At 42.5% G+C, this 20,585-nt stretch overlaps 1 protein-coding gene across 2 annotated transcripts in view; it reads right to left on the reverse strand.

Moving 5' to 3' along the window:
• Positions 1–6,696: 6,696 nt before the first annotated feature.
• ADAMTS2 (ADAM metallopeptidase with thrombospondin type 1 motif 2) overlaps positions 6,697–20,585 on the reverse strand; it is a 183,267-nt gene continuing 169,378 nt past the window's right edge. For both annotated transcript variants that reach the window (XM_086621406.1, XM_086621405.1), the window contains 8 exons: positions 20,340–20,420; positions 18,737–18,900; positions 17,397–17,556; positions 16,566–16,698; positions 14,032–14,239; positions 12,612–12,741; positions 11,500–11,589; positions 6,697–7,160 (listed from right to left, as the gene is read on the reverse strand). In XM_086621406.1, coding sequence (XP_086477532.1) covers positions 6,697–7,160; positions 11,500–11,589; positions 12,612–12,741; positions 14,032–14,239; positions 16,566–16,698; positions 17,397–17,556; positions 18,737–18,900; positions 20,340–20,420 — 1,430 coding nt within the window. The remainder of the gene's footprint in view (positions 7,161–11,499; positions 11,590–12,611; positions 12,742–14,031; positions 14,240–16,565; positions 16,699–17,396; positions 17,557–18,736; positions 18,901–20,339; positions 20,421–20,585) is intronic.

Here is a 20,585-nt window from a genome sequence, read left to right on the forward strand (position 1 = left end):
CATGATTTTGGCATTTAGCTTATGGCTTGGTGCCAACGTATCACACATGGTGGGGTTGTGTTTGTGGGGATGCATGGAGCCAGGCACGGCTTCACGTAAAGGAACAGGCAAAATGCCAGTATTTGGTGTTTGTGGATGCTGCGGGAGCAGGATACTGTACAGACATCATCTCTGTGAACACGATGAAGCAGTCTCCTGGAAGCATCTCTCTTTCAGGATAATGCTTCCTTTCCTTCCACTGCCAGAGATCTTCTGCTTTAATGCACACGCTGCATTGAGCCAGGTAAATGAATCTCAGCTCGTGATGTACTCGGTGCTGTTTTAACCCGCTGTGACCCTGCGCTCCCTGCAGTGCCAGGCGTCCTAGAAGGAATCTGTTGTCTGCAATGAGACCTGAGCTGGGCCAGTTGATTTAGGGGTCATGAGCATAACGCCTTCAACTGGATGAGGCTCCTGGAGCAAATGCTCATGGTGCTGTTCCCAAAGCACAGCTTCCCAGGCTCATCCGGCCCCACAGCAGATGCCAGCTTCCATCTTCAAATGCACTTGGAGAAAAAGATTTTTAAGCTGTCATGGGCTTTCCAAAGCAGTGACAGTCCCCCTAGCAGGTCCCATGGGACCATCACAATATTTCTCCTTAGAGACGAGGTAGATTTTTAAGTTAAAAAAATTCTGGTGCTTCCCTTTGCATTGGCATCACCTGCAGGCCCCCAGGCTGGGGAAATGATGCTCAGGAGTTTTGTCACCTGGAGGGGCCAGAGCCGCCCCTGCAGGGCCTTGTGTATGTGTCAGTCTGTCTGTCCAGGCTCCCACATGGGCACCAGGTGTTGCCCAAGTTGGAAGAATAGATGCAAAGGGGCTAAAAAGCTGATGTAGGCCAGGAGAGGAGGAGATGCAACTGTCATCTTGGGGGGGGGTGGTGGTGGTGAGGGGGTAGGGGTGGTAGGGAGGGGTGTTGGATGTGTTTGACCCCGCTATGGGTTGTTCTTGTGTTTGGAGAATGGACACGAGACCCTTTCCCCTGGCTGCTCTAAAAATCTGCAAATCTTTGTGTTGGGAAAGCAAAAGCCAATTAAATATAACCCTTGTCACAGCTGTAAATTAGATACTGTACGAATTGTCACAGTAAATGAAACCCAGGTTTTGTCTGGTCTGCTGTTTTATCAGGGCATTTAAGTAAGTAAATGTCTTTTCCATATTGAAAATGCTGAGGTGGTTCGTTACCTGATTAAAGAACACATTGGACTTGGATGCACAGCACGGTGCTAACTGAATAATCAAGGTAAGCGGGGATCTTTCAAATCCTCAAGCAACAAAAATTCAATTAGATGGGAGAGATTCAATTATGCTTTAAAGGGAACATGGCTACGAGTGTGCAGGATATGGCAGGAAAATGTATGCAAAAGAATTTCATGGAAAGGAGTAATTATTTTATCAATAGGACATGCAAAGTGAAATTTGCTCATCAGTCCTGAATAGGAGCCCAAATAACTGAGCCTTTTAAGGAGATGACACATGGACCAGGATGGATTTCAGCTGAATGTAAAGGCTGAGAGCCTCAAGCAGGTTTAAGTGAGTTTGATTAAATATCAAACTGAAGTTTTGGTCCAGTGACTTCATGATATTTAGCCTTGGATAATGGATGTTGTAACAAGGATGCAGGACTTGGGCATAAAGTGTATCCCAATTCATTAAGAGAAAGTTTTAGAAATTTAATTGGTTTTGAGTCTGAAGATGCTGGTTCTTCCTCCCTCAGCATCTCTGCATAATGTTACTTCAATGAAAAAAAACACAGGGAAAAGTCAAACACTTTGCAAAAGAACACAGACATTTGAATTTAATAAATTATAAAATTAAAGATTCTAATTTGTATATACATTTTTTTAATATACAAGAAATGGCTATTTATTGCAATTTCTGTTAAGGCATATGTAAGTGAATGGAAGTTGCATATAGATATTCAGATGAACATAGCTAATACTGTGCATTGTAGGTGAGTAAATAAGACATTAAATGCATTACGTAATAAAATAAAACATAAAACCCTCTGAGTACTGGTAAAGCACCATTTCTAGAATTCTCAAAATATCTGAAAGCATTCTATGGAGATGTTGTGAGACTCTAAATATTGAATGGATATATGAATATAACAAGTGATGCATTCATAATAGGTTACAGAAATTTTTAAAGGAATGTTGGTGAAAAAAATGGCAGCAGATTGGAGTCAAAGGAACCAGAATTGGTTTGGGATCTTTTTTTTTTTCATGAGGGGCTGTCACTTGGATTTTAAGTTTAGACCAACAGAAAAATGACAATTTAGAAAGCTGTATACTTGCACAGTTAGATCACAAAATGCATTGTGTAATGGGAGCATGTTGCTTTAGCTCTCAGGTCTCTGAGATGGTCTCTGCAGGAATGTATGTACTTACAGATCTGCTTTAGTTTCCGGGCACTAGATTACACTAAAATACCACCCTCTGCTCATTATGTCTCACAACGCAGTACCTGGGCAACAGCAAAACAGTTACAGAAGACCCCCTACAATGATGCACTTGCCCAATTACAGCATCGTAGAAAAGAGGAAACAGCTGTCAAAGTTCAATCAACCAACAAATCACCAAAATTTCCACTGCATGACATGGAACGAAGATCAGCTGAGAGCAAAACCCCACCTATTGCCTTGGGCTGCTTTTTCTTTATCAATAGAATTCTATGATCAATATGAATTCTGTGATCAATTCTATGATCAATTTATTCATCAATAGAATTCTGTGATTCTATAGAGCTCTGTAGAAGTGAGGTACATGTTCTTTGGAAACCACCATCAGGGGAACTGTTGAAAAAAAACGCCTGTTGAAAAACTCATGCCAGCTTGAAAAGACGGCATCTTTCCTGGTCTGAAGACTTTTTTTTCCCCTCATACAGCAAGACTGTAAAGAGAAGGCAGCTCCATAAGGAGATGGACCAGTCTGTGTCCATCAGCATCTCACTGTCTTGAATGATCTAGACTGAAGCTGCTCCTTGAAGTATCATTTCAGTGTTCTCCAAATAACAGCTAGAGAAATATTAAGCAGAATTAAAACCAGCAAGAAATAAATCAAACTAAATCTCAAAAAAGGTCACACTGAGAAGGGAGCAAGCCCTTCCTAAATGCAGATGCCACTAGGCATTGCGTTGGGTCCCTAGTGAACACCAGACCTAGCATAGCACCACAACAGCCTTCTGGGAGGCTGCTCCTGCTCTGAGATGCAGCAGAAGTTTCCACCTTATCTGGAAAAATGCTTTTGGTTTGTTTGAGTGCAAACTGACTTACTCTGGAGAAGGAACAAAGCAGTCAAGTTTCTGAACTTTGAACCAGCTTTGCAAGTTCAGCAGGTGTCCATGCCACATGCGAGTGAGCGAATCCCTGCAAACTGACCTTTTCCAGCCAACAGCAGTTCTGGCCACTGGGAGACACAGCTGGAAATGCTCAGCACAGAACTGCCCGGTCACTTTTAAATGCTGGGTCTCTGCACTGGAACAGGACTTTCCTCGTGCTATTTGCAGAAAGGTCACTTGCAGTTGCACCAAATAAATTCCTGCCCCACTTGCTATTGGGACACAACTTCTTAGAAGTCCTTTGGACAGAAGAGGCTACGTGTAAGACAGCATTTGAGCTGTGGGCACTTCCTTCTGCAGCATTTCTTCCCATTGCCTGGTTGACTAAGCCTATTCCTGATGCTAAGGAAGAACAGAAGCTACTAAATGGGTTAGCTCAGGCCTCTGGAGGTCAGAGAAATGGGTGTCAACAAAATCCCAGAGAGTAAGACTGGTACCATCCAGGCAGCAAACTTCTACCCCCCAACCTGCATAACTTCAAGCCCCAACCCCTTGTAGAGCCCCACACCCTCAAGCACAAACCTCCTTGGGTTTGTGAGAGTTTTTCCTAAGTTTATCATATGCTTGGACGTGCTCCTAGGCTATGAAAAAGTTGGGGTTATGGGTTATTTTTATCGTCCACAGAGCTAAAAGCAGGATAACAACTTGAAGGGGAAAAGATGAGTTTCACACTGACTGCATCTGTGTAAAGGAAATGTGTAAGGCAAGAAATACTCACTATGTCTACAGGCTGGGAGCCCAACTACAGCTTGCATCTCCTGCGGCACAGCAGCTGGAATGATGTTGATTTAGACACATCTTCCTTGTTTATAAATATCATGGTGGGTTTTTTTCCCTTCAGTGCTCGTTATTACGTTGCTGTGTTTTGCACAGATGTGACCCGACCCTATGCTGTTACTAGAACTTGTCCTGCCTGTCAGCAGCCACAAATCCCTTGGCACAGGGCTCCTGGGCCAGCACCAGGCTCGCCTGCGCATGGTGGTGGCTCTGTGATGGCAGGCAGGCCACGGAGTGGGGCTTGGGCAAGCGAAAGCCACCCCGCGGGCAAATAAAGATAAGCAGCCTTTGACTGCAGGAAAACGCTTAGTGTCTCAGGAGTTAACGTGAGACTCAGCTGTGCTTTTCTACCCACACCAAGCCCTGCCACTGCCCCAGCCAACCGCTGCTCAACGCTGCCAAACCGTGGAGCTCTAGTTTCACTTTTCAAAACCAAAAGCTTTGTTGCTTATGCTGGCTGCCGCTTTCACATCTGCAGCCATGTCTGCTTGGCCCAGGAGATGTTTCCTAGTGCTCTGGACTTTTACCAGGCCCGTTAGGCTTCTTGGTCTTCATGGTTTTCAGTGTAATTCCCATCCCTGTACCATCTGAGCTGCTCTGAAACACTCACCCAAGTGTATCACCCTGGTCCTCTGTAAGAAGGGACGCTGGTGCCATCATACCAGCTGAAAACATTCCTTCTCTGCTTTGGCTAGTATCTCCAAAAAGTATTTTTCTTAAACCAGGTCTTGTCCTTCAAAGACTTCTGGCCACGGTTTGGGCCAGAACAGTTCAACATTTCAGTGCTGCAAAGACTGCTGCTCCCGCCAGCTCTTGCCTCCTTTCCAGCAGGACTGGCTTCTTCTGAAGAGGAGACTGGGCAGCTCGTTCAGCCACGATGGTCGAGGGCAGAAGGCAGAGTCGCAGGAAGCCACACGAGGTTCACCTTGCAATACTTCTGAAGCTCTTTGCCAGCAGCCAGGCCACAGAAGAGCTTACACATTGCTGGAAACCCAGCACATTTCCAATAACTATGTGACTATATATACAGGCTTATTATTGGCTCTGCTTCAAACTAAGACCAGCTCAGGCTAGAGGATGAGCTCTTGCTCTCAGACTGGAAAATCTGAACTAGGAGCCATCAGACCTTCCTTGTGGTAAAAGGAGGATTTCAGGGAAGCCCTGGGCTCTGCAGGAGGTTTACCAGCAAAGAGGAAACAAATGGAAGAGTCCAAGCCAGCAGACAGGAGAACCGCTCAGATGCCACCCACGGCAGGAACCAGTCCACACTCCCTGTCTCTGCGGTGTTAGAACCAAGCTGAATTAATCTTCTGATCTCCAACCAGGAATTCGAAATGACCTATGAAAACCATGATGACCCTGAGGGGAAAAGCAGTACTCAAAGGGTTGTCAGGTTACACATCTTAAAGTTTCTAGCAGACCTGGTACTGTGAGTACACGTGCGTGTGTGGGAGGGATGTACGTGTACATGTAAGGGCACAGCAAACAATTGTTCACTTCTGCACCAATAAATCTGTGCTAAGGAAAGGAAGATAATACAAAATAATTTCCTCCAAAATAACCTCATCCTAAGGGAGAAAAAAAAAATGTTTTCTTAACAAAGCACCAAAGAAAAGGCAACAAGACTCCAGTCATCTTTAAGTAAAACAGTATGTGGGTAGAAAAAAAATCAGACCAATAATAAAAGCACCAACCAACAAAGATCACTGAGGCTGTTGCGTTACAGGAACTTAAAGACTATCAAAAATATGGATAATTGTAAACAGAAAGACTAGGATGTTGTCAGTCCAAGTTGGCTGGATCTACCCTTCTAAATGTCTTGCATGTATTCAAAAGTTTAGGAGAATCCTTTGAAATTGTTTATGGAAATACATAAACTACTGTTAGCCAGTTTTTAATTTACACATAAATATATGGCTACAGAATGTTCTATATATTTTCTTACACAGTCCCGGTTAAGAAAGCTACGTAAGCACATGCCTTGCTGTACTCACACGAACAGCTCTACCAAAGTCAACTAAACTTAGTCTGGCATGTCCTTAAGCACCTTCCTGAACCAGGGGCTGAGTTAGTGCCCAGGTTTATGCAATGCACAGAAGCATCACAGGGTCGCTGACCACCTGCTTGTCAGTGTTCAAGGGATTTTTTTTATGTCTTGGGACCGTTTTCCTCCATCCTAAGTGTAACTCCCGCTACTATTTCCAAGCAGTTTTACACAGGCATAGAAGACTTAGAAGAGCCCATAAACAAGAAACCTGCTAACCTGGTCTAGGTGTTACGGTTTGTTTGGATTCAGTGAAACGCTGTAATGATATTGCACTAATACTCTACCGTACCCTGTAAACCTAGCCATCAAAGTGTTCAGATTAGCACTCACGAAACAATCTGTCATTTCCATTTATAGTAGGCTTTAGGATTCGGCATCTCTGCCATAGCACCACTTTGATTTTTCCCCATTTTTAGTCTCTATGACATGGGCAATACTATGATGTTGGTAACATCTCTATAAGAGAAAAATGTTGTTTGTGCCGTATTTCCTTTTTAGTTTATTTTCCTAAGAGTCTCTCTCTTCCTTTTCTCAGCAATCAGCTCCTGAATTCTTTGATTCCTTGTCCTTTCATAGGGTATCCTCCTCCGTGTAATGATGTTGTGCTGTGATACCTCGTTATCCAGCCCATCAATTTTATAGGGAACATCCACCGCATTGATTTCTGGGTGCTCCTCAGTTGCGTTGGAAGGAGGTGCACGTGTCTTGGAAACAAGAGGAGGGCTGGTGGCGGATTGTGTGGTGGACACTCCTATGGGAGGGCTGAGGGTTGTCAGGAGCTCCTCCTCAATGACATTATTCTTATTTACGTTAGAATCAGTGACATTGACGTCCTCTGTTACGTTGCTGTACATATTACAGGACTTGCAACACAGCTTATTGTAACCGGGAATCGAGCAGTAACGAGAGAGGACTTCCATGCGACAAAACATTGACTTGTCTCCTTGACAATGATCTTCTGAAAGAGAAAAAGGGAACAGATAAATAAAGAGCATCTTAACATTAACCAGAAAAAGAAACACAGCTGAAGCTTTGGCAGTGGGCAGAGGGTTTGGTATTTAAAGTAGGATGGGAAACTGGCAAATGAGCCTTCTATAAGCAGAAGCAGGCTTAATATTAAATCTAAAACTCAACTTGCTTCAAGGGATTCGAAAACTGATCTGAACTGTTAGTACCAGCCCCATCCGTACTATAGACTGTAACACTCTTTAATTTTGGCTTTGCATTCTGGAAGTGCTACCCCGAAGATTGTGCAGCCACAATGAATCACATTCCTGCCTTGGCTTAGAGTTCAAAATACACTGATTTGTTGTACTGTGTTGTTGCTAGAGCTACATTAAACCCCCAGAAAGTCATCAAGGTTTATACTGAGAAATCTTTTTTTCTCCCTCCTTTGCTCCTTTTAATGCTTTTCTGCAATCTAACAGTGACTAACCACGGTCAGGGCTAATTTATATTTATCTGGACTGTCTCAAGAAAGTCAAGTCTTACTTCGATGTGTACCCTGTAACGCTTGGAATTAATCCATCTCACATTGGAGTGATATTTTTGCCAGGTACCTCTATTCTGAAAACAGCAGCATTGCCTGAGCATGTCCCTTGCTCAAGAGAAAAGTGGTGCATTTAGCATAAGGCTTTTCTCCTCCTCCTAGAAGGGAGCTGATATTTTCAGGACAACAAACTCGAGTGCGATGGAGCCAGGCCAGTCCATTAATGACTGGGAGACTCAGGAACAAGTCCTGATTTTTGTGTCACTGACTGGAAAACTGTAATAAAAGAGACAGAATGATAATCAACAGGTTTTACGACAATCTGCACTGTAATACAGGTGCTACAGCACCTCCTGATCTTGCTGAAATACAGGTGGCAAAATGTAGGCTTAAGGCATTAAAGGTGAACTGGTCAAACTGTATTGCTGTCTGAGAAACATAAACAGAAGCCTACTCAGAGATTACTCAAGCCCTTGCGATTTCTGCTCAGAGGAGGTAGAGGACCATATGAATTGGCAGCAGATGGATAGTGAGGGGTTCGCAGGCTTCTTGGAGAGAACGTTACCTGTCCTCTGTCCTACAAACACGCTCTACGGCTCCCGTGCCTCCAGGATGAAGTGATGGAGCTAGGAACTACTGGGAACCGCAGTGAAGGAAAAATCCCAACACGCAGCCCGTGCTGAAAGAACGAGGAGTCAGAGGGCTTGTAGGAGAGGAGAGGGCTGAGGAGAAAGGCAGCCTGACCGACACAGCATAATCAGTAACAAAATATTTTCTCTGTCACCAGAGTGCTGACAGAGATGAAATCACTTCTGCCTCTCTCTCTGCTCTTACTACATCTCCACCTACTCTTACAGTAAAGGGTGAGTAACTCCAATTACTCGCCGTTATTTAGAGCGTTCCCGATGGCAGACAGCATGCTCAAGTCAGCGTGCTGCTGGAGCTCGTATTCCACCGTCCTGCTACGAGCACTGACTTACCCTGTCAGCAACCCCACAGCAAAGTAGAGAACCAGAGCAGATTCAGGTATCAAGTGAACTCAGAAAGTGTAAGTGTTGCCTCTTCACTCATCCGCAGTTAACAAAATAGGGCATTATAGGTGTTTAATTGGCAAACATATCAGTCTAAAATAAACTAATAACTGTTGCTGCTTTAAAATGTTAGTGCTGGCTGAGGAAGGTGGGAATACCTTCCTTACATTGTATTTATGCCCCCATTGCTGCATTTGTTGCAGAAAAACAAAATTCTGGTTCCTATTTTCAAATGCGTCAACTCATTTCCATATTTTTCAAGTGCTGAAATGCTGCTGGAAATAAAAAAAAGAACAACTCCTTCCTTAGGAAACTAGGAATAGTACCTTGGTTTTGGAGACATTTTCAAACCAGTCTTTAAGAGCTGGAACTGTTCATCTCTGCATGCACAACTCTATACAAAGGACTGCATGTGCCTATACAGCTTTATATATATATTTTTACATACCAGGTAGAGTCCCCTTTGAACATTTTGCCTTGTGTTGCATGACCTTAATGCAAGCTTCTCCAAACGGCTTGCAAAATAAAAGCCAACAGTTATAACATTTAAATGTAGTTTCAACAAGGCAGTTCTGGATTTGGCTTTGAAAGAATCACTAAAAGCACCTTTAGAAAAATGCCTTTTTTTTCCTATCAAAAATACGTAATCTCAAGCTTAAAAATACATGAAAATGAAACTGCATTATGTAATATGTTTAGTGACATCTGATAAGTTATATAAATAAACTCTGTAACTCGTGAATGTCAGAATGAAATTTTTATCCTCTCTCCAAACCAAAATATCCAGATTTGCTGAACTTTTATTTATTTTTACTTGCAGTATGCATGACAGACTGGAAGTATATCTTCAAAACATCAGTAAGAAAAAAATAAATCAGTTTCACAGTCACTTTGGTACACATTAGTCTCATAAAAAAATATTGAAAAGCAAACTGAATTGGCACATCTTTAATATTATGTTAAATACATACAAAACACTAATAAAATATCCCTGATAAACCAAAGTGCATATAGACATAGTGCACAATGCCCAGATACCTTATTGCACCATTCTCTATAGCCACCCATCTCTTGAAACATCACTAAACATTGTCTATTTAAAGGTAACAGTCATGAATATATTTATACAGTTAAACACCGATTATTTTACATAACAGTATTCAGTGCCAGATACGTGTCTTTGCTTTTTCACCTTGTCATGTAAATCGTTAACATGTTTCAGGAAATTATCATATTAACAGCAAAATTTAAATATGTGATCACATGATAATGACAAGTTTGAAGTGCTACACTGTTGAAGACTCAAAGATTCAAAAATGCCACTTTTCCAAAGAATATGGTCAATGCAATAAGGTAGCAATTTGCTCCAAGACTGCGGTTTTAAAGTTGATATGCTTCTACTATTAGTACTGACTGTCACAAACAGGTTTATGACTTGTGAATTCCAAATCTTCAACACAAACACGGAAGGTGAAGCAAGAATGCCAGTTAAATTTCAGTAAGTCAGGTCACAATCCTGTCTTGACGAAGACATGGATATGCACTGTGCAAATTAACCTCGGATTAAATTTACTGCCTTCTATTAGTTGCCATTCAAGTAAAAACACTCCATATGAAGATTAACTCAAGGTACCAGTGTACTGTTTATATTTAAAGCTGGATCTGGTAAATTAATGCCATTTACATTTCAACATTAAGGCATTTTTCTAAAATTCTTCTTCTAAGCAAAAAAAAGCAATAAAAATTGAGGTAATTCTGTAGTAGTTCACACTGTTATGTTTGCCAGTTGACACATCTATAGAGCATACACACACACGCACACATACAACCGCACCAGTCAAGTCAGACATGCACATGGTGAAAAAAGACCGAAGATGTAATGAGTATAAACAGCTCCGTGCTGAGCAGCTGGAGACATCGTAGTCGATGAAAACATCATATTGCCTCCGCCCGGTTAAGAAAAACACCACCACGCAACCTTCAACGTGAACCACGCCTGTTCTGCTTCGGTTTTGTCTCTAAAGTGAAAGCACGCAAAACTGGCAAAAACTGCGCGACGGCAAAAACGAATGCAGCTTTTCACAGGGAAAAATATTTCAAACTGCCACCAGGAGTTTGGCGAGAGCGGATGGTGTCGTAGCAGCACGGAAAGTACCGACAGAAACCGACCTTCTGCTTCCCGGTGAGCCCTCCATGGGTTACAAACAAAAATATGAGGGTCAGGAATAAAAAATGAGCAGCAACGGTGAGGAAAGCAACGGCACCACAAAGGAAAATGGAATGAAAAAATTCTTTCACTCATCAGACTACCCTGTTAGCGAACTGAAACTAGAGAGTATGAGATGTTGGGTTTTTAGATAAAGGAGAACTTTAGCACTACAAGGTGTCATTATTGTGATGTGATCACATTCACAATAAGTTCTCAGTTTTGCTACCAAACTGAACATCATGAACCAGTAAGAGCCTTTTTTCACCATCACCAAGCAACAAGCAAACCGATCCCAGCTCCCTTTCAGAGGACTGCAACATACTGAGGAGATCCAACTTCACACATCCAACACTTCAAGACCTCCACCACCAGTGCTACGCAAGCTCCAGAGAAGAAAGACACCGAGCACCAAGTGCCTGGTGTGAAAAAAAGATTCAGCCCAAGATTTAAACTTGGCAAAGTCAAGGGAACTTTCCGCATAGAGAGAAGAAGAGAGCAAAAGGCAAAGTCCACATTCGATGTGGCATGCATTTAAGGGCAAAGGCAGAGTTATAAATGGGTCTTTTACTTGAAGATATTTTCTGGATGGGGTAGTCTGGATCAGGTCTTGACAGCCATTGTATCATGTAGGTTTTCTTTGAAGGATCAGAAACGTTTCCTTGAACAAAGGAAAAAAAAAAGATGTAACACAACATATGTTAGCATTAAGTAGCTGACCTGTCACAAGTGGATAAGATGAAAGAATGAGTGAGCTCTGATGGTGAAGGAGACCACAGAAGGATTATGACAGCAGAGGCTGTCGCTTTGCCACTTTGCTACAACTTGTGCACTGTACTTGACAGCCAACGCTGAAGACAGCCTGAAGGCCATTTTTCCAGCAGTATTTCTCACAGCAGCAGTAAGTATGTCCTAAGACACATCCAGTCTAGTTTAGTTATACTGCCTCTTTTAAAACCTTTGTATTGGAAACAATAATTGACAGCTTGGTTCTAATTAATTAGGAATCAAGAGCTACCCTGAGAAATACATCAGGAACAAATGAAAAATATGAATTACTTAATAACAGGAATATGTAAAATGATCTCACAAGTATCATTTGCAAACAGCTGGAAAGCTGACAAGGATAAAGGCATTAGTGTCCTGGATTAACTAGGAACAAATTGATTATAGCTTAAAAAAATTGAGTTAGATAAGCCCTAAAGATAACCTGTGCCTGACAGAATTGAAAAGAAGCCTGGGACTGTCGCTGGAGGTGGGGAAAGCAAAGAGGCATCTTTATACATGATGCCCTTGATTAGGCTAGGCTCAACCCACCAGCCTCCTGCCAAGCTTAGCACGTCTCGGGGGCGCACGGCAAGACTCAGGCAGAACCGTCATCTGCTGGCCTGATCCAGCCATCACTGCTGTCCTGACGTCTGCCCCAGCCTCCCATGCTGTACTGGGACAAGCGGTGCTCCCCACCTCGAGAAGAGAACAACCACGTGCCCAAGAAGCCCATCAGCCACACAACAGGTCTACATTTGGAAAGTCTGCTCAAAACTGGGGCTATGGAGAGCTGCCACCGCAGGCAGATGTAGCAAACAAGTATAAATTTCATGAAGGCATTTCAAATAAATGTAATCAATATAATTTTTTTTTTTTTCAGTAAGTAACATATTACTAGAGAAGACACGCACTTACTTGGACACGGAGGTAGTCTGCAAATCCTTATGGTCTCTGGTTTATTTTCCTTACAAAGGCCGATAGCGTTGTCCCTGGTCCGGCACAGGACCGGGCGATCCTGTGTGCCATTGCCACAGCTAACAGAGCACTGAAAGGAGATGCACCAGTTAGAGCCCCAGTCACTCTTCGGAAACAATGGATTAGAAATTAATTTTTAAATTTTAAACCACTGGCCTTGATTCAAGCCAACATTATTTGAATCACTGCAGTACCTACAGTAACTAAATAAAAGGGAGCACCAGTGTGTTTTGTGATATACCAGTAACTGTGAAACAGTCTGAGAGCTTATGGTCTGAGCAGTACAGAAACAATTGCAAACATGAGGCCTTTCTGCACAGTGTGCCCCAGGGATGGTACTGCTTGTGATACCTCTTCAACCCAGTGAGGATAAAAATTGTTTGTGCTTATTTGCACGGCACAGTTCCAAAATGAAATGTTGTATGTCCAAATGCAGTCACTTTTTTTTAAAACAATTTAATGGACAAATGCTGAGATGAACTGTAAGGATCTTGTGTATCAAAATTACATGAACAATTTAATGCTGCAATATTCTACTCACATTTCTTGCCTTTTGATGACTGCAAAAGTTTGCAAATATGAATACACGGAGCTTCTTATTGCTCTAGTAAATACTTCAGCAACAAACAGTCTGTGCACACTGGCATTACACTTGCTCACACAGCGAGTTAGCCAAAGAGCCAGAGATGGAAAGCACCAGACGCCCAGCTCCTGACACTGGCTATGGGAGTGACTGAATCTTGTTTTGCCCATAGCAATAGCAAACAAAAAAGACTCCAGAATAGGTGCCCTGTATTTCCACAGTAAACTAAGTGAAAAACTGTCCTTTGGGTTATAGACAGAACCCTACGAGACTGAGCAGCTACATCTGCTGAAGGCCTTTACATCAAAGATGTTCACACCTTTGAATCTCTACGAGCACTTGTGCCTAACTTCCTCAGGTGTCCTTAATCACAGTGTCTGAAGACTTTAAAGTCTTCTTTACTTGAAAAAAAATAAAACAGGGATAAAAGAATTAATTGCCCTTCTCTCAACTTAAGTCAACAGGTAACTGATTATGAGCAGAATACAGAGCAGGTAGAAGACAGCTTTCCTGACGCTGACATCTTATATGGGCAGCTCACGGGGTCTGGATCATCCAGCACCACCACAGCATGGCTTTACTGGCTGTTCCACTACCACTGTCTTTCATCTAACTCACTTTCTGTGGCATTAGTAGCAGTGGAAGCAACATAGCCTCTGTGCAGGTATTAGTTTATTGCATCAATGCATTTGAACAGAAAGCACAGAACAAACTCCAAGATTTTCTCCCCTGCATTGTAAGAAATCGGTTGCTTGAGATCTCCAGAGAGAGACTGACCTGCGACCAGGGTCCTATTCTCCACTGCGCTGGGCAAAGCTCCCGGTTGCAAGGCCTCCTGCCTTCTGGACGGTCATTGTTGCAGTACTTGGTGTGAACAGACCGATTCGTGTTATCGTGCAGGGGTTGGATACATCGCACAGATCGTACTTGATACCCTGTTTTCCCACAACTTTTGCTGCAAGGCTCCCATTCTCCTGTAACCCATCTGGGTTAGTGAAAAGAAAATAAGTTGAGTAAAATTCCCTCTCTCCTAAATTAGATGAGTTCAAACTGTCTGTTGAACTGTAACTCTTAAACATAGCTTTAACAGGATGTTAATAGTGGATCTGATATGGAAAAAGATAAAAAAAAAAACCCACAAGCAGTTACGGTGAGGGTTATTTGACAGTGTCCCTGAAAAATCAGTAATAAGACCCAGATCTTTAAAACAACCCTTTCTCACTGTCTCTGAGATAAGCATTATTCTTTCTTTGCTTCATTAGCTTTGATTGTAAACTGGCCCTTCCAAGACTGCACATAAAAATCTGGTAGCTTTTATGCCAAAAGCAGCCACCCAAGGGTGCTGCTGAGCTTCCCAGGTCTTGGTGCACAAGCTGTACCTTGTCTCACACTGTACGGAGACCTGAGCATGCACCAGCCGTCCCCACAGCTGGTTCCCACAGGAGGGAATCCAAAACATCTAGGCTAGAAATGCAGCTACAGCCTGGCCCATATCTGGATACTCCATGGACCACATCCCCAGCCATGCCCAGACACTCTCACTGAAGCACTGGCAAACCCAGCTACACCATCAGTGCTGTGCATGCTGAGCTCAGGGGAACTGGAGTCCCCAGCATCATAAATGTTTGGGTTTGGGGAAGGCAACATTCCACTGAATATCAGAAGGTCTCAGTTCATAATGTCTAAATCAATCTGAAAAATATCACCCGTTTTGTAATGTGGTGTAGTTGAGAACTTTGCTGATCATCCACACTAGCTCAAGAACTACACCTACAAATTGTAAGGAACTTAGAGAAGAGCAACAAAGACAGACAGGACCAGAGGAAATTTATGTAGGCTACTGAAACTTTGGTTATAGTCAAGTTCAGTGAAGATATACAGCAGTCTACAAATATTTAGAAAATGCAGAGATTTGCAAGGAGGAAATATTGTTCAATATAAACAGTATTCATGAGATAAAATTAACCAAAAATATAGACATAGTCTGAAGAAATATCCTGAGTTTGAAGCAATTGTCCTAAAGTACTCGTAAAATCCTGGGGTTAGAAACAGCCAAGAAATAGCATGGCCACAAGGCAATGTGCTAAATGCTCAAGTTAACAAAAAGTAAAGTAGCAATTTCACCCAACCTTCTCTTTGCAGCCTATTGAAATTACACAGCTGTGGAGAAGGCGAGTGCTGTGGAGCACAAAGCCATGAATTCTAAGGTGATTTCTGAGGCAAAGACGATTTTTTTCCAGCAGTGAAGCAGCAGCATATTAGTGTATTGGGTGTCACAGAGCTTCATAAAATCTCCTAAATAATTGCCTCTCCTATGTACAAGCGCAAAATGCTCCGATGCCATTCTGTGGAAACAGAGGTGACTGAAACATGCGGGAATCCAAGTACAATTTAGGATCCTCTTGAGTCTTTGTGGTACCCGGGTCCAATTATATTTACAGCTGAAAGGAGAATACAGTCCTTTCCAGACAGCTTGAGATAGTTAGGTCATTACTTCAGTTTTCCAATAAATAAATGTTAAACCCTGACCGTGGTAAGTTTATGGGGCACTGTTTCTTGACTTCTCTCTCTTTCAAATCTTTTTGAAAGGAAGTTAGGAAATATTGTGTGGTATGTTCTACTTCTTTGCTGTGCTTCCTGGAATCTAGACTTGGTCCCCAGAGATAAAAGCTGGGATCAACATACTCCTTTCTTGTTGCAGTAGCAACATGAGGAATAGATGAGTCCTACATGTGGCAGGAGTAACCTGCTGCCAGTCAAAAAAAGCACCTGTAAAATGTGATTTAAAATATTTCTAATGCTTGATTATGTACAGCAGGGATGAAAGGTACAACAGGCATACCATGCTGTACGAGAGTTGCTACAGGAATCTAACAGGCCAAATATTTTCCCCTGTGTTTATGCTGTAAACTTTAGGAAGATTTGGATTTGAGAGGCTGTATGATATTGGTTTTCTTATGGAGCACTGTAAATTTGTTCTTACATGGTTAATTCACACTATGTAAAAACAACTGGTATAAATTGAATTTATGTCTATTTTTCATTACCTCAAGATGGCCTGAACACAAATGCCTGGATCAAGACAGCGTTTCTTTTCTAATCCAACTTATTTCAGAAGTAATAGGAACCATCAGTCCCAGAAACAGTGTTTCTACAAGCAGAATAGAGTATCACATCCTCACAATCCTGAGTCTCTGTAGTGATGCATAGAGGTGATGCTTACGTCACCTTCTTTCAGCTGACAAGTGCCAGCTGGGTGCAATGCCTACGGCAGCTGCCACCGAGCAGTGCCGCTGGGCAGCGATGCTTACATGGGCTGGGAGCACTCCTGGAGGTTGCACACCCTGCGAATGGGCTTAGGCTTTTGGATCAGCTCGCAGTAACTCCGATGAACCATCTTGTGGTCTGTCTTCCTCCGGCAGCCGTATTTTGTGAATTGGTAGCCTGGAGAAAGATACTCCTCTTATTTTCAGTACTGGTAGATCTTACACAGGACTCAGGTTTCCAACAAACTGCACACACACAAAGGTTGCTGTTGGAACTACAGGTGAACATGCTACAAAAGGTTCCTTTTAACTGTACATTGCACCAAATAAACAGTTATTCATGTAGATTTAACACCCAGAATTGCTCATTCCCTTCATTATTCACTAAAGGCTATAATGAGAAAAACAACATCCAGCATTTAAAAAACGTTCTGCAAACCTGCACAGCCACATTCAGGGGTTGCAATCTGCCCATCAGTCTGGTGAACAAAATCAGAGTCTACACCTGACCCCAAAAGCAGGGCTCTTACATTGCAAGGTTCACACCACAGGATGCAGATTTACTAAAGGCTGCCCCCGTGGCACCTTGAGGTGTGCCACTCTCACAGTGTGGAGACCCTCACTCAAATCTTGCACATTTGTACAATGTTTCAGTTTCATAAACATAAATCAGAAACAAGCCACTCCAGATCTGTCCCCAAAACCATTCAAGTCAGATTTTTAACTCCATTCGCTATTTATTTATCTATTTCTTAACTTAAACTCTTCCATACTCCTGGTCTCCCCAATGTCTTGTGGCAATGAATTCCACATGTGACATTCATTCTTTCAGTTTTCTTTTAAGCAGTTTTGAATGCTTTGGAGTTTTGTTTTTACCTCCTCCACAAGGTTTTGAACATTGGGACCATTTCTTCAAAGCCCACTCATATGACACTGAGTCCTCTTCCAAAACATTATTGTTATCTACATTCAAGGAATCCTCATGGATCATGTACTTGTAAGTCAAAGATATCTTGGCACCACCGTGAGGAATCACCTAGTAAGCAAAAGAGATGTAGGGAAAAAAGATTTGAAAGACTGATATCAGAAGCTATGTGAGATGACGTGAAATGGCAATCATCGTCGCTCAGATATAAAAACATCCCCAGAGGGATTTAAACCTTCTAGCTGCACTCAACACATTTTTTTTTTCCCCTGATGAAAAAATATCTCTATCCTTATGACATGGAGTTTCTAAACTACATATTAAGAAAGACTGTTGTTGATTTAGACTGATTTTTCTTGCCAGCATTGGACTGACTTCACAATACTAAATTTTTTCCATATCCCATCATAAAGGAAGGAAATGTACTAAAATGATAAAGGATAGTTCCACTAAAAGGCAAGGCAAATTCAAATGCACAGATAACTGAAAGCAGTGAAGAAAATTGCTTATATTGCTGATAAATACAAATTTTCTTATGCTATCCCTGGGAATTCTGTGAAGCTTGTTACTTAATCCTGACAGAAATATAAACTATTTAGAAAGAGTTTTTGCTATCACGCTGCACTAAGACAAATGTAAGAAAATGGAACTCAATGTGAATAAAGTGCAAAATATTGATCCTTTGAAAACATAATATTTATTCTTCCTTTGACATTCAGCTGGTGTAGATCAAGACATTACAGCTGCTTTTAGAAGGATTCTGAACCAACCTACCCCTACTCATCGTAGACTATGGTTTGCTGGTTTGCAATGAAAAAAGAATATAGTTGAGTGGGTTTGGGAACTGTAGAACTGTCTGTGCTCTGACAAAGTGAGCCTGGAAGCACAAGAATCCTGCATCTGCTTTTGCAGGGTACATTTTCAAAACATGAACAGGAGGAGGAGCTATTAGATCTATCCGATACAAACCATTGTGACCTTTTGTTAACTAATGCTCACGTCAGACATGATTAAGTGAGCTGGAGAGTCTTTACACAGTGGCCATTCGCTGGGCCATCCACAGGAAATAATCAGGAGAGTTGGTTGCTCAACACGTAACCCTGAGTTACAACAACTCTCATACAGAGCAATGAATTAGGAGAAAGGAATTAAAATACATCTTCTATTGTCTTACAATTGAAGCAGCTGTCTCCTTGTAACTCACAAGAGGAATCTAAAATATATTATAGCACATTATGTTTCTGTAACCCTGACATTGTGTTCCATGGAAGATGGTTTTCATTTGACTTACCAGAATAACTATTCCATTACGCAGCGGCCCCATGGTCTGCACAGTTTCTCTATCATCGTCATTCCGATATTCCCACTCCACACCCATGTCAATAAATACTTTAGAGTCTGGCACATAGTTGTCTTCGCTTAGAATGAACTTCCCCGTTTCACGATTTTTAATTGCTAGGAACAACATAAGAAAAGTGAATATGAGAGGTTTGCTTCTCATCTTGAGTTTTGTTCTGCTCTTGTCCCAGTGGAGGAAGCAGAAAAGGCCAGTCTGCATTTTCCCTCTGTTCCCTCACAGGTTTGGAAAGACTCTTTCAGGTGTTTCACTGAACTGCCAATGCTTTTCTGCTCAGCTCCAGAAACATCAATCATCCTTTTCCCCTTTTTCATAGCTTGCCTCGCCAGAGAAATGAGGCCAGCGCGACTGCACCGCGTGTGTCCGTCTGCCTGCTCCCGACTAACAACTTCTGAATCCACTGGCCAAATCCGAGCCAATTTGAGAACCGGTGGGGGACCCACGGCTACTCAGCTCTTTCACATGTTGTAAGGCAGCTCAGGGGGCTGTTACTGCTCCATGAGAGAAAGGCTACTGGGCTAACTCCCAGCAGGTCCCCACAGCAAGAGAGAGACGCTAGAAACCATCTTAATTCTCCTGCTCAGACCAGCCCTGACACCGACATGGCCCCACTTAACTCCCATTGCTTTGCAGGCACCTGCCATTGCACCCAGCGCCCGATTCCTCTGGTTCAGCTGTCATCAATGCCCCGTCCATCACCCAGAGAGACCTCAGACACTTTTGAATTAGGACTCTTGGTTTTCTCCTGAGATGGAAAATTTGCTCTCCTCATTAGAAGCAGCAGGGACTGTTTGTTATTTACCACCAGATTTTAACTCCTTCTCTCTCTGGCAGCTACATGAGCATCCTGCTCCCTCAGCGTTGGCCTCGACGCTGCTCGTGTTCCCCGCTATCGCTTACCCCACACCAAAAAGAAGAACCTTGTCTGAATTGGTGAGCTCTCTCCTGACCCACGGGGCCAGGCTGCGCTGAGCGGAAAGGGGAGGAGAGTTTGCTGGTGAGAAGTTGGAATGGCTCACGATACAATTAGCAGGCCATTCGCTGGGAATCTACTTCCAATTAATAACAGCCTACTAGACACTGCTTCGCATTGATTACAGGGCGCTGCGAGAGGAGGATTTCAATTACTTTCTAAGCTGCACGATCGATCGGGCAGCCTTGCGTCAATACTGTTAGCAACGGGGCAGAACCTGAAACGGATTTGGATATGGCTGGGAAGTGACTGAGGATGGGAAGCACATTATGAGATGCACATGAAGATAATGCATTGCACCCCATAATGTAATTCAGCTTCTTTTCCAGCAGCTTTCACACATGCACATGACAATGCAGGGATCTTCTGGCTAGGACACCAGGGAATACAGCACAGGGAAATCAAATTGCCAAGCAAGTTTCCTAATTTAACATAATAAAAGGAGGTATGTGGTGTAGGAGCATAATGGGTAAACAAATGCATAAACACATTGTGAGGCTCCAGAGACAAAAATAAACAGCAGAAAAAATATTCTGACTGAAAATTTTCCTTCTTGTTACTTACCGAGGTTATGAGCGGTGGCATCTGTTTCCTGTATAAGTAAATGTCTTGCACCAACAGGAATTTCAAACATCTTAATGTGCCCTTTATTGCAGTATTTGAAAAGATAGTAACTGGTTAGTATGCCACAAACGTGAAGAGTCTGTCTCAGGTTTTTAAATAAATCTTATTTTCTAAAAGCAGTATGTATTACAGCACGCTGAACCTAATCCAGCATCATTCCCATCCCTGTTTCTGGGCCAGGTGATG

Source organism: Tauraco erythrolophus, chromosome 16 (genome assembly GCF_009769465.1).
Source record: "Tauraco erythrolophus isolate bTauEry1 chromosome 16, bTauEry1.pri, whole genome shotgun sequence".
NCBI classification, from domain to species: domain Eukaryota; kingdom Metazoa; phylum Chordata; class Aves; order Musophagiformes; family Musophagidae; genus Tauraco; species Tauraco erythrolophus.